Here is a 14,495-nt window from a genome sequence, read left to right as displayed (position 1 = left end):
AGGAAAAAAAATTAAAAAATTGCAAAAGATTCAATTCACTTACATACATTTCATATTTCATATCTTAACCAATTGATATAATTCAACGAGACTTATAATATTATTATAAGTCATATCTGTATTATCCCATTGAGACCATCATGTTAGATGTTGTCATCATTGTTGTTTCGTGTACTCAAGCTTTTAGAATCTATTGTCAGAATATATTAAATTAGTTTTGTTTATATTTTTATTTTGTAAAATGGTCATTGAAAATGTTTTTAAGAAAACCGTAGGAATTAGTGTTCAATATTCATTTGTAAAGAAATTAAAACATGAATTTTTGCATTCGATATTAGTAGTTTTAAAGCTCACTAAAGATAATAATCAGTAGAGTATTTGTTGCTTTTAAAATAAAGAAAATGGATTGCATTGGGCAAGAAGTGGGCCGAGGCCCATGGATGACGGTGGCACTGGCAGGCCCTGCCGGGTTAAAACGAAGAAGATTGAGGATGAAGCAAGCATTGGGAAGGAAGGGAGTTGAAGGATATCTCTCTCATTACATGATCGATCATTCATAGCATAGTGTGAAATTTGAGCGATACCCTAAGAAGAAGAAGAAGAAGAAGAAGAAGATGCCGAAGAAGATGGGGGTGAACACGAAGGCGGAGGCGGCGAGGGCTCGTAAGAGCGCGGCGGATACGGAGCGGAAGGAGAAGGAGAGTCGAGAGAAGGAGGACCAGTACTGGCGAGAGGCGGAGGGTTCAAAGTCACGCGCCGCGAAGAAGAAGGAGGAAGAGGCCGAAAAGAGGGCGGAGGCAGCCGCGCGGAAAGCGGAGGCGCGACGGTTGGCGGAGCAGGAGGAGAAGGAGCTGGAGAAGTCGATGAAGAAGGTGGACAAGAAGGCGACACGGGTGTCGATCCCGGTGCCGAAGGTGACGGAGGTGGAGCTGAGGAGGCGGAGGGAGGAGGAGCAGGCGGAGGCTGAGAGGAAGGCGGAGGAGGCTAAGAAGCAGCAGAGTCGGACGGCGGCAGAGGAAGAGTACGAGAGAATGGTGCTTATTTCGAACACTAATCGCGACGATTCGATCATCGAAGCAAGAACATTGGATGATGCCATCGCTCAGATGACCGTCGTGGATAACTTGCCCCCAGATCGCCATCCAGAGAGGCGCCTCAAGGCCTCATTCAAGGTAATTTTGACATTTGAAATGGATCCAGTTCACTATTTGCTAACCCTAACCCTTATGTTGAGCAGGCGTTTGAAGAAGCTGAGCTGCCCAAGTTGAAGGAAGAGAAACCGGGTCTTACTCACACTCAGTACAAGGACATGATATGGAAGTTATGGAAGAAATCTCCTGACAATCCTCTTAATCAAGTCGGTCACACTCTCTCTCTCTCTCTTTGCATATAAAAAAATGACATTTCTCTCATAAGTTGCTTACGATATGGGCAGATTGCTGAGTGAATGGTCAACTGCAACTGAATGCAATGCAACAGCTAATATTGGGCGTGGTGGCATTTCTAATTGGTAAATGCTATAATACCTATTTAGATTACAGAAACAGTTATCACAGCCTTCATTTTCTTTCTCTGTATGAGTTTCACTTTCTGTACATGCACATCAACTTTGAGTAGGACTCTTCTCCTACTGCTCTATTATTGTATTTAAATTGATCCAACGAATTATGATATATCCAATTAAGTATACGCTTCGTTGCACGTCTAATAGTTTAGACGAGTGAGTTTTCTTATAATTCTTAATTGTTAAAGTTGGACACCTGCCGTTCAATGTCTGATTTGTCAATCGAATAAACTCTTTCCAACAAACTTGCAAATCAAAGCCAGTGGAGGGGTAGGTAGGGGTCCATGGCCCTCGTAATCTCCCAATTCCACCACCGCCTTGAAGCCCTTGCCTGCATGACCCTTTGCTGCTCTAAGGTCTTCATCTTCTTCACCTGCTGGCCCAACAATTTGAAGCATCTCCGCCCTGAGTTTCCATGATTATGTATAAATGGACTACATATATTTCTGTATACTTCATGCCATGCAGAGGAATGCATGATGCATCCACTTTGTCAGTTTCGAGTGTTGTTTATTCTCACCTAAAACTTTTGAGTTACTTTCACTCATCAGAATAGATTTCTTTTATATCACCCTTCCTTGCCTTTGAGCCTGCTCCACTCCTAATACACAAGTGAGCTATATTTTCATTCCATTGCTATTGGTTTAAAGAACCCAAAAAGACTATAAGAGAGGTTATCAAAAAGGATCTCGAACTTAATGATTTGGATAGAAGTATGGTACTTGATAGAACATTATGGCGGAAGTTGATCCATGTAGCCGACCCCACCTAGTGGGATAAGGCGTTGTTGTTGTTGTTGCTATTGGTTTAAAGAAGAAATGAACAGATCCTTTGCAGAAAGCACCTTAAGTGAGTGGTGGCCCAAATGCTTCTCTCTTCCATGGAGACCCAAATGCTTCTCTCTTCCATGGAGACCCAAATGCTTCTCTCTGCAATCAGTTCATGATGGGAGAATGAGAGTGGGGGAAGTGAAATTACTGGGTTTCATTGTTTTTTACCAGCAGAAAGATAAGGCGCAACAGTGTCTCTCGTCCACATTTTTTATCTTTTAGATAAGGCATCAATTTAATATTTTTTCATTATATAGAGATGTGACGTATATGGTAATTTAAATTTAAATTTGTGTTATTCGAATACTTGATTTTTTTTAGGTTTGCATGTTTTTATTTTATTTCCGCAATATATCTTTTTTGGACATGGTCCTTGTAAAAATCTTGTTTTGGCCGTTGTTATTTTGTTTTGAATATTGTGGGCTTAAATACAACTTTAGTCTTTTTTATTTTGTCAAATATGTAATTTTGATTTTTTATTTTAAAATTGAGATATTTGGTCTTTCTCTCTTATAAAATATGTAATTTTTGTTCAATCCTTAATTTGGCTTATATTTATTCTTTTTTTTATATTTTAATTAATTAAATTATTTCTTATTAGAATTTAATTAGAGTAAAATAAAATAAATAAAACATATATAAAATATGTAATTTTTGTTCAATCCTTAATTTGGCTTATATTTATTCTTTTGTTTTTATATTTTAATTAATTAAATTATTTTTTATTAGAATTTAATTAGAGTAAAATAAAATAAATAAAACATATACAAAATTGAGAGAATTAATGAATTCTAAGCTTAAAAAGAGTAGTGAGATAGTAGCAATTTAAAGATAAAAAAAAAGTTTAAGAGGATATTTACATGTTTGGATTGAAGTTATGACGGCAAGAACTCAAAAGTAATTTTACTTTCAAAGTAATAACTGTTTTCTTATTTATTTATGCACTGTTTTCTTGTTTATTTGTGCATTGAAAAATTGTAGCTGTACATTAAAATTCTTAAATATACTTTTCAAAATGTAATCAAAATATAGCCTAAATCAAACAGAGGAATTACCTTTATTATTGTTACAGATTAGTTAAATGATGATTTAACTTTATTCTTATACCAATTTAACCACACACAATGTTACACTATACAAATCATCAATTAAGGTAAAAATGAGTTGAAAAAAATGTAATTTTAACTTTTTATAAGTGACTAGGAGGACAATGAATTGGGTAATATAAAACTGTTTATATTCACATTTGAAAAAAAGATACTTGTATCTTATACTTGTGCAATGATAATTTTAATTCATGCTTGTATTTGTTGGATATCTATATTAATTAACGAATTTATTATAATTGAGTTGAAATATCATTCATTAAAGAATTTGTTACCAATGAGTTGAAATATCATCTAAACATAATTATACTATATTGTGAAGTTTTATGAATTAAAAATGCTATTGAGAGAAAAAATCTTACCAAATATAATCAATTAAGTTTTTTAATCCAATAAAAATTTGTTATTGATGAAGCTAGTGGATCCCACTAAAGCAATGAAGTGATATTCATGCAGACATATTTTATAACATATTTATTAACATAACATAGCGAAATGCATGTCTCATCATTATTTTGAAAAATGAATTTATATTTAAAATGTTAAACCTAAATGAGTCCTATTTATAATTATTAAAAGTATATTAAAACCTAAATACTATTAAAAATAGTAAAAATAACATCAGTACCATAAAAATACATATATTTTTTAATAACTTTTGGGAACAGAATTTCAATCATTCCACATTTTCTTGACTTCTTTAAGAAAAAAATAAGAAATAATGTAATCAATAATAAACAACATTATAAAAATTGTTGGGTCGTTACCACTCGTCTTTCAAGTTTTATTTTTTACTTTACTCTATTTTTTACTTTGTCTTCTCCTCTTTGTGTTTTTTTTATATATATAAATCCGTGCAATGCATGGATTCTAATAGAAGTATTACTATAAAAAGAAAACAATGCAATATAAATCCTGGATAAAATATTAGTATATATAATAATTAAAATCAATACAATAAAATAAACTATCCTAAATAAATTATCTATACAATAGAGAATAAATTTATAAACAACCTACTATTTTTTAATTAGAAATAACAATCAATTCATATTTGATATGATAAATCCTAAACAAAAGTAGTTGATTTTAATCTTTAAAAGTATTAGTTGATGTTGTAAATATTTCGAAGAAAATGGTTTTAAGTAAAAAAAAAAATATAACGAAGTAAATAATAATGAATATGGAAGAAGTTATAATATTAAAAATTGATAAATGAAAGAGAAATAGTTGAAAATGTGGTTATTATGTGGTGGGGGAGGGAAGGAGAGTTATCTATCCGTTATCGACCATGGAAGGGTTGGCGTTGGCGGTTCCAGTTGCGCAATCACAACTGTTGCCGTTTCCCACAGCTTATAGTAATGCTTCAATGATTGTCTCGTCTTCTGTTACTTGCTTTCAGCTTGTAATTGTAATTGTAATTGTGTGCTTCAGCAGGGTTTGTCTCTCTCAAACGACACCGTGGACGCGGGTTTCGTTTTCGGACTTGGTTATGTTCTCAGGCTCAAGGCGTTCCTCTTCCCGAACAAGTCACTGTCCCAGACACAGAGAATTCCTTGACCGGGGATTCCATTCGGCAGAGATTTCTGAATTTCTATGCTTCCCGCGGTCACAAGGTTCTTCCCAGTGCTTCTCTTGTCCCAGATGATCCCACTGTTCTACTCACCATCGCAGGGATGCTTCAATTCAAGCCTATCTTCCTAGGCAAGGTTCGTAGGCAGCCAATCAATCTACTTTTTTTATTCAACATTCAACGTTAACTAACTCACCACTCTGACCTTTTAGGTTCCAAGACAAGTACCTTGTGCTGCTACTGCTCAAAGGTGCATCCGTACTAATGATATCCACAATGTTGGCCTAACTGCCAGACATCAGACATTCTTTGAAATGCTTGGAAACTTCAGCTTTGGTCATTACTTCAAAAAACAAGCTATTCTTTGGGCATGGGAGCTTTCCACCGCAGAGTCAGTACACTTTTCCCACCTACCTCGCCTCTTCCTTATTTCAAATATGCAATTCACTTTCTTTTACTTTCTTTCTTAGGTTTGGTTTGCCTCCAGACAGATTGTGGATTAGTGTTTATGAAGATGACGATGAGGCTTTTCAGCTCTGGTCCGACGAGGTTGGCTAGATAAAAAGGAATTTCCTCAACCATCATCTTTTTTTCCTACATTACATGATTGACTTTTTATTATCTGTGCAGGTCGGTGTCCCAGTTGAGCGGATAAAGAGGTTGGGAGAAGAGGACAACTTCTGGACTAGTGGAGTGACAGGTCCTTGTGGTCCTTGCTCAGAAATTTATTATGATTTTCATCCTGAGAGGGGATATGTAGATGCCGTAAGTATGACATGGTTTGAGATTGAAGGATTCAAAATCACTTCAACTACAGAACTTTACAATCTTTTGTGGGTGGGTTGGGGCCTGGGGGATGAAAGCAGGATCTCAATGATGATACAAGGTTTATAGAGTTCTACAACTTAGTATTCATGCAATACAACAAAAAAGATGACAGTTCTCTTGAACCTCTAAAGCAGAAGAACATAGATACTGGCCTTGGACTGGAGCGTATGGCTCGTATTCTTCAAAAGGTATATGGTTGATTTACATTGTTGAAAAAGTGACCATTTATATTTTAAGAAGTATTTATAGGGCACTAGAACTATCATTGCACGTGCTCCTAAAGTCCATCTTATATATAGTCACTGTTTTCTGCAGGTTCCAAACAATTATGAAACTGACTTGATTTTCCCCATCATAGAGAAGGCCTCTAAATTAGCAAATGTTTCATATGGTATTGCCGATGATCAGACAAAGAGAAATCTGAAAGTAAATATGACTATCTTCATACAAGCTGCAGTACAATCTTAGTTTATTTTAAACCTATAACAATTGTCTTTCTTATTACTTTTAATGTGTGTCATTTCGTTTTTGTTTTGTTTTGCCTTTTTGATTTTCGACTTATCTTAGATTATAGGAGATCACATGCGTGCAATTGTATTTCTCATCTCTGACGGAGTTGTCCCATCAAATGTTGGGAGAGGTTATGTAGTTCGGCGGCTTATTAGAAGGGTTGTTCGTACAGGCAGGTTGCTTGGTATAAAGGGTGATGGTAGGGGTGACCTTGAAGGAGCATTTTTACCAATTATTGCGGAGAAGGTAGTGGAATTAAGTACACACATTGATGCTGATGTGATGAACAAAGCATCTCGTATCTTTGAGGAGTTGAAGAGAGAGGAGCTTCGATTTGTGCAGACTCTAGAGAGAGGAGAAAAGTTGCTCGAGGAGAAACTTTCTGATGCTTTATCAAGTGCAGAAAGAAATGGAACCGTGCCTTGCTTGGCTGGTGAAGATGTGTTTCTTTTGTATGATACTTATGGATACCCAATGGAAATAACAAAAGAAGTGGCTGAAGAACGTGGAGTGAGTATTGATATGGATGGTTTTGATATTGAGATGGAGAAGCAAAGGCGTCAATCTCAAGCTGCACACAATACTGTCAAACTTGACATTGAAAATGGAGAAAATATTGCAGAGAATGTACCTGACACTGAATTTATTGGATATGATAACCTTCATTGTAAAGCAATGATAGAAAGCCTAATGGTAAATGGAAATCCAGCTCCACAGGTCAGTGAAGGGAGTAATGTGGAAGTTTTACTGAACAAGACTCCATTTTATGCTGAATCAGGGGGTCAAATTGGCGATCATGGTTATCTATATATTTCAAAGGGTGAGAATCAACCAAAAGCTGTTGTGGAGATATTAGATGTTCAGAAATCTTTTGGCAACATATTTGTTCACAAGGGTACAGTCCAAAAGGGTGTTGTAGAGGTTGGCAAAGAAGTTGAAGCAGCAGTTGATGTGAAGCTGAGGCAGCGAGCTAAGGTACAAGAACTGTTGACTTACTCATTTCATGTACTTGTGTGGTGAATCTTTTAATATAGATGAATCCTTACATCATCATAGTCATGTATATTTCCAGATTCCAAACTTACAAATTGTTCAAGATTATAATAGGTATAGTTGGTGCTTTGTAGGTTCATCATACTGCTACTCATTTACTACAAGCTGCACTTAAAAAGGTTATTGGTCAGGAGACCTCACAAGCTGGTTCACTGGTGGCATTTGATCGTCTCAGGTTTGATTTCAACTTCCACCGACCACTTCGTGACAGTGAGCTTGCTGAAATTGAAGTGCTAATAAATGGATGGATTGAGGATGCAACGCAACTTCAAACCAAAGTGATGCCTCTTGTTGAAGCAAAAAGTGCTGGGGCTATAGCAATGTTTGGAGAAAAATATGGAGAAGAGGTTAGATTTACTTCAAACACTTTTGGTATTGACCTTCAAAGTTCAACTGGCTTACTTCTGTTTTAGTAGTTCTAAGCTCATAGGTTACATGTGTCATGAAGTGTGTCTTCAAAATAGGTGACCTTCAGGGATGGTTTACAACTAATATTCAGAAATTGATACTTCTTCTGACTGAAATTCCCTTTTTACTATTGTTAGATTGCTATTCATGCCCAAAAAAAAAATTGGGCAAATTTGAAATAGATCCAATTATAATTGTTATTTTATATATACCAGTAGCCGTCCCTGTATCTCTGACATGCTCTTGCACATGGACCGCAGTAGTAAATCATGCACGGCATAGTAAGATACTAGATTCTGTAAATCTTATTAAGACAATATCCTGTTGCATAAAACAATGAAACTAAATGTAAAGTTCAAATCCTAATGGCCCACCATCACTTCTATGACAGTACAGTTATATGTTCCAGATCTTAGGTGTGTATACTTCTACCTCTCGACAACCTGGGAAAAGATTAATAATTTGTATAATATCACCATTTTAGTATTTATCAAGCTGATCTGATGTTTATATAGCTTATTTTGGTTTTAAAATTTGCTGTACTGCAGGTACGTGTTGTAGAGGTTCCTGGTGTATCGATGGAACTTTGTGGTGGGACTCATGTCAGTAATACTTCCGAAATTCGTGGTTTTAAAATTATCTCAGAACAGGGTATTGCATCTGGAATCAGACGTATCGAAGCTGTAGCTGGGGAAGCTTTCATTGAATATATCAATGCCCGAGACTTTTATCTGAAGCAGCTATGTTCCACTCTCAAAGTATGTTCCATGATCTTGGCTTCACAGTCCACCTAAGTTTCGAACAGTTATAATTCGTCCTCAGGAGAACCAGTTAATATTCATTTTGATCTACATGGACCGTAATTTTAAAATCATATTGTGCTGTTAATATCTACTTGCCATGCAATTACTGTGATCAATTATTAGTTATATAAGTTTGTGCACAAAGGCATCCTTTTGTTTTCCTTACTCTTTTGTTCATTTGGAGAGTGGGAGGGGGGGTTATAGTTCAACAAAATTAGGGATGAGAGACAAACCATCTTATTCTGTTCAAGATGGGCATTGATCATAGGTACTTAGGTAATATGAGGTGCCTAAGTCTCACATCAAGTAGTATGGGATGATCTGTGGAGTACATAAGTGCCTCAGTTCGCCCCCCTTAACCACTAGGTTATAAGGGAGGGTTCCCCAAGTGCTTGGGTATTTCTCAATAGGTATCTGAGTTAGTTACCTTACCAATATCTTGGAAAGGACTACCTGCGGAGAAGTTGACTAGACATGGCACCATTACTTCTAAATTCTAATTGAGTATAATTTATGCTCTAATATTTATTTTGCATGTCTTAATGTGTTATAATTAATATAATAATATCACCTTATGAAGGTTAAACCAGAAGAAGTGACAACAAGGATAGAAAACCTTTTAGAGGAGTTAAGGGCAGTGAGAAATGAAAATTCTGCTGTTCATGCAAAAGCAGCAATCTACAAAGCTTCAGTCATTGCAAGCAAAGCAATGTTGGTGGGGAATTCAAAACAGTACAGGTAATATTTCTCTGTATGGTAGTACATGTTGCCATAATATTGAGGAGAGGGCTTTCTTCTGTTCCTTTTTAGCAACTTGAAAAAAGATTTCGGATTAAACAATTTAGTGTTTATAATCTACTATCTGAAGATTTTCTTTGATATAGAAGTCTTTCAACCTTTTCTCACGTGAAGTTTTTGTTGTCATGACCAAAGAAATCTGACTATTAAGAAGCAGAGGTGTTGCATCTCATCATTGGTAGTCCCTTGAATATATTCTGTGGATGCTACAGAAATGATTAGAACTTTATGTTGAAAGGATGCCCCTTGTATTTATATCTCCCTATCTTGTTAAACGTAGGACTAGGGAAAAAAAATATCTTTAAAAATTTATGAATCATTAAGTAGATGTATCACTTTTATTTATTGATTGTTGAAAAATTCCAGGGTACTGGTTGAGTGCTTTGATGATGCTGATGCTGAGTCACTTAAAAGTGCCGCAGAATATTTACTGGAAACACTAACAGATCCAGCAGCTGTGGTACTGGGCTCATGTCCAGGTGAAGGGAAGGTTAGTCTAGTTGCTGCTTTTACTCCAGGGGTGGTTGATCAGGGGATCCAGGCAGGCAAGTTTATTGGACAAATAGCAAAATTATGTGGTGGTGGAGGAGGTGGAAGGCCAAATTTTGCTCAGGCTGGTGGGAGGAAGCCTGAAAATTTGGCAAGTGCCCTTGATAAGGCTCGGTCAGAGCTTATAGCTACTCTATGTGAAAAAGGGAATTGAATTTAAACACACTTAGCAGATCTTTTTATGCTAAAGCAACGGAAAATATTGATTCTCTGTTGTCGAAGAATACATCACAAAACAATTCACAAGCAAAAGGGGTGGAAGCTGAAGTAACGAGTTTCCTTGCATTTCCAGTTGGGGCGGCACGTAATTATAGAGCATTTGTTCGTGTGACTTTATTCTCCTGACACAACCTGGTCTGCATTCACACATTCCAACTTGTCATCTCAGATTGGATGCAGGATGTAAGTGCAAACACTGTCACTATATATATATATATACACACACACACAACACACAAGAAAGATAGTTTTGAGAATGAAAGACGGCTAGGTGGATTCACTCCTTTCTCTCTTGATTGCCTTGGAGGAAGTTGGGACCCCATAGAATTAGAAGTGATACAACTGAAGGTTAAGCTGTTTGGTGAAAGTAAGTGAATGATGTTATGTCTAGCAACTTGACCGCCAAGAAAATTGTCAATTGTTGGGGGTGAAACGCTACTTAAAAAAAAGAAAAAGAAAAATAGATGATTATCGTGGATGTGAAATTGTGTTATAATAAACGGTAGATGAGAAATTGTGTCATGTCCCAAAATATGGCTTATTTTATTATGACAAAGTAGCTTCTACCTTCACCTTTTAAGAAAGAAAGATCGTTGAATGAGTCATATTGTATGACTAAACTGATAGAATAGTATTTTTCCTAACTAAAGAACGACTTGATTAACACGTCCACCGAATGTTATTTTACGCATGGCCTTAAATATGTTTAATTAGAAAAATATAACTGCATTATCAACTAGTAATTGAGTTATTTTTTCATTCAAGGTCATTGCGGTGTTTGAGCATCTGGTCGAAGCTGCTCCTGGGGATGATGCTGCTCAGATCACCTCCTGCAGGACCACCACATCGACTTTGGCACCCCTCGCCGCAATATTCCTTCTTGTCTTCCACATTTTTCTCCCCAGCTTCCCACCTCAAACAACGTCACCACCATGCATAACACTACCTTCGTCTTCATTTTCATTTTCCTTTCCCAACTTCACTTTCACCATCACTATCTTCATTCAATTTTTTATCCTACCACTCATTCATCATTATCATCATCGGTCTTGTAATGCCAAATTAAATCTTTTGTCATTTCCCACTGTTCGCCTTCCATTCCCATAAGTCAACTATTGTTATAAATGAAAACTAACTACATATGCTTGGTTTACCTAAAAAGAAAATATTAATAAAAAAATACAAATGTATTTTTTCTGTTTTATCGAAAAGAAAATAAAGTGTCGACACATAGATTGCCCAACAAAGCGGAAAAAAAAGAAAATAAAAACATAAGTTAATTTACAAAAATACTTTTTTTTTCTTCTTTAATTCAAAATTCAGACTTTTCTCTTCTCTCTTATTTTCCTTTTACTCACGTTTCATTCTTACGATTGGTATACAAGATGCTTAGTCTAATTACTAATTTTTAATTGTTTCGAGCTAAAATAATCACTCGTCATTTATTTTTTTAAATAATAGTTTCCGTACGAATACCACTACCCTCATAGATCAATTCAAACCTACTTCGAAAACAAAATCTAATTCAAACCATTTTGTTTATGATAAATAAATACACTTGGGACCTATACATCGGCGGCTTCCTAACTTACCTGATAAGGAGGAAGACCAAAAGAAAATGAAAGGAAGACCAAAGGAAAACGAGTGAAAAACAAAAAGGGATAAGATAATGATGTCTTTATTTTAGGTTAAATTATTTTGCAGATTTTGAAACTATTTGATTATTTTTTATTAAATTTAAATATTTTTTATCTCTTAAATTTGGGGACATTGTATTTTTATTTCTCAAAATAAAGTTTACATTATTTTAACTCATCAAATTTGGAAAATGTGTTTTATAATCCCTCCTATGGTTAAAAATCACCCCAAGTGTTCATCCAAATTGCAAAAAATAAGTCAGAAGAGACTAAAAAATTATTTTTTTGAGATTGAGGGACTAAAAAAATTTAATTTGGAGGGACCAATTATTTTAATTAAGTATCTGAATTTTTTTAATTGGGTTCTTAAACTTATGTTTGTTTTCAATTGGGTCTTTCTATTTAACTGTCCTTACAAAAATTTAATTCTCTAAGTCAGTTGTGTGAGTTTATAACAAGCTTATTGTAGGATGAAACTTGAAGAGATTTGTGAAAAAGTTCTTGAGTTGAGTGAATTAATAGTGTGAGAATACTAGTTGAGAATAATTGGTTTAGAACATAAATATAAAAATAAAAATATCGACCTATAAAAGTGAGTTGGAAACATACTGACATGTAGAGGTAACAATACCATATTAAATTTTTGTGATGATGGTTGAACTTAAGGATCGAATAAAAAATAAAATTATTGAAAGACCTAATTAAAAATTATCAATTAGTTCATGAACCTACGAAGTAATTTAACATTTATTTTATTTAACTACTCTTTTAGTTTATTTATTTTATAAGATAAATATTTAATGTTATATCATTAAATTTTTTAATAGATAAATAATTTTGAACGAGAGATTAAATTAGGGATAAGTTTTGTACCCTTGACACTTTAAATTGTAATATAATACTATTTTTTAACTATTGACATTTTTTTATAAAAACATTTAGCATATGGGAGAAGTTTTTTTTCTTTCTTATTTTATTAGGGCTTACATAGAAATTTATCCAAACAAGGTTCAATTCTACTTCAATTGCATCTTTTCATTTTGGACAATTATTTTGTTATCTACTTCAAGGCAATTGCTTTGTGCACCAGTTAAATTGCTGGTACACCAGCACAAAATGGATAATTTTAATATTGTCCTTCTGTAAAACTGATACAAATTATGAATTTGTAATTTTTTTACGGATTCGTAGTCCTTGGATTGACAATTTGTATGTTCATACGGATTATCACTCCGTATGTAAGGATTCCTTTTTTTTTTACGAATTCCATATTTTTTTTAAAAATGTTTTAACAAATTAGTGGCCCATGTAGCATTTGAAGTAATTTAACGTTTATTTTATTTAACTACTCTTTTAGTTCATTTATTTTATAAGATAAATATTTAATGTTATATAATTAAATTTTATAATAGATAAATAATTTTGAACGAGAGATTAAATTAGGGATAAGTTTTGTACCCTTGACACTTTAAATTGTAATATAATACTATTTTTTAACTATTGACATTTTTTTTATAAAAACATTTAGCATATGGGAGAAGTTTTTTTTTCTTTCTTATTTTATAAGGGCTTACATAGAAATTTATCCAAACAAGGTCAAATTCTACTTCAATTGCATCTTTTCATTTTGGACAATTATTTTGTTATCTACTTCAAGGCAATTGCTTTGTGCACCAGTTAAATTGCTGGTACACCAGCACAAAATGGATAATTTCAATATTATTCTTCTGTAGAGCTGATACAAATTATGAATTCATAATTTTTTTACGGATTCGTAATCCCTAGATTGACAATTTATATGTTCATACGGATTGTCACTCCGTATGTACGGATTTCTTTTTTTTTTTTACAGATTCCATATTTTTTTTAAAAATGTTTTAACAAGTTAATGACTCATGTAACATTCAAACCTATGACTTTCAAGTTATTAGTACGATGTTCTAACCAATTAAACTAATAAACTAATTATGTAATAAAATAATTAATATCGTTATATATAACACTAAATTTTCTAATATATATTTAATGCACATGTAAATTTACATAATAAATTTTATGATAATTAATTTTGATATAATAATTAATTTACGGATTGTCAATCCGTATATGGATTACATGTTACAGATTATGAATCCGTAAGTTTACGTATTACTCAAACTTATGGATTACAAATTTGCATCAGCTTTACAAAATGACAATATTAAAATTGTCCATCTTATGATGGATATACTAACAATTTGACTAGTGTGCAAAGCAATTGCCCTACTTCAATTGCATCTGACTCTATGTAACCTGCAAACATGCAAACACGTCGTCATTGCTAACTGAATTTCAATATCATCATATTGCACTAATGACATAATTTATTGAATTGTATATATTTGTTTACTAGATACATTTATTTGAGTTTCTCTTGGAGTTGAAAGATTATTTATGTCTAGATATTCTTTTAGAGTCTTCATATCATCAATCTATTCATCATGCCTTTTAACTTCTTTTTTTTGTTGTTCATGAATTTTTATTTCTGGAACCAACAAGTCTAATAGTCTAATATAATTTATGCATGTTTAAGGCTCATTTGCAATATTAGATTGTCCAATAGGAACATAAATTTTGA

General features: G+C 33.9%; 2 protein-coding genes across 2 annotated transcripts; both read left to right on the top strand.

Annotated features, from left to right (window-relative positions):
• The first annotated feature begins 485 nt into the window (after window positions 1–485).
• On the top strand, window positions 486–1,715 carry LOC114408371 (coiled-coil domain-containing protein 124-like). Its single transcript, XM_028371394.1, has 3 exons — window positions 486–1,172; window positions 1,238–1,357; window positions 1,436–1,715. The coding sequence occupies exons 1-3, from the start codon at window positions 615–617 to the stop codon at window positions 1,445–1,447; spliced, it is 690 nt and encodes a 229-aa protein (XP_028227195.1). The 5' UTR covers window positions 486–614; the 3' UTR covers window positions 1,448–1,715.
• A 3,021-nt stretch (window positions 1,716–4,736) lies between these two features.
• LOC114408370 (alanine--tRNA ligase, chloroplastic/mitochondrial-like) lies at window positions 4,737–10,813 on the top strand. Its single transcript, XM_028371393.1, has 12 exons — window positions 4,737–4,858; window positions 4,935–5,209; window positions 5,286–5,464; window positions 5,544–5,622; window positions 5,704–5,838; window positions 5,940–6,089; window positions 6,217–6,327; window positions 6,469–7,386; window positions 7,539–7,811; window positions 8,421–8,630; window positions 9,256–9,413; window positions 9,840–10,813. Exons 1-12 carry the CDS (start codon window positions 4,792–4,794, stop codon window positions 10,174–10,176), a joined length of 2,892 nt encoding a protein of 963 aa, XP_028227194.1. The 5' UTR covers window positions 4,737–4,791; the 3' UTR covers window positions 10,177–10,813.
• The last annotated feature ends 3,682 nt before the right edge of the window (window positions 10,814–14,495 follow it).

The sequence above is a fragment of the Glycine soja genome, chromosome 4 (assembly GCF_004193775.1).
Source record: "Glycine soja cultivar W05 chromosome 4, ASM419377v2, whole genome shotgun sequence".
NCBI classification, from domain to species: domain Eukaryota; kingdom Viridiplantae; phylum Streptophyta; class Magnoliopsida; order Fabales; family Fabaceae; genus Glycine; species Glycine soja.
Note: the sequence above shows the minus strand (reverse complement) of the source record. Positions and strands in the feature narration are given on the sequence as shown.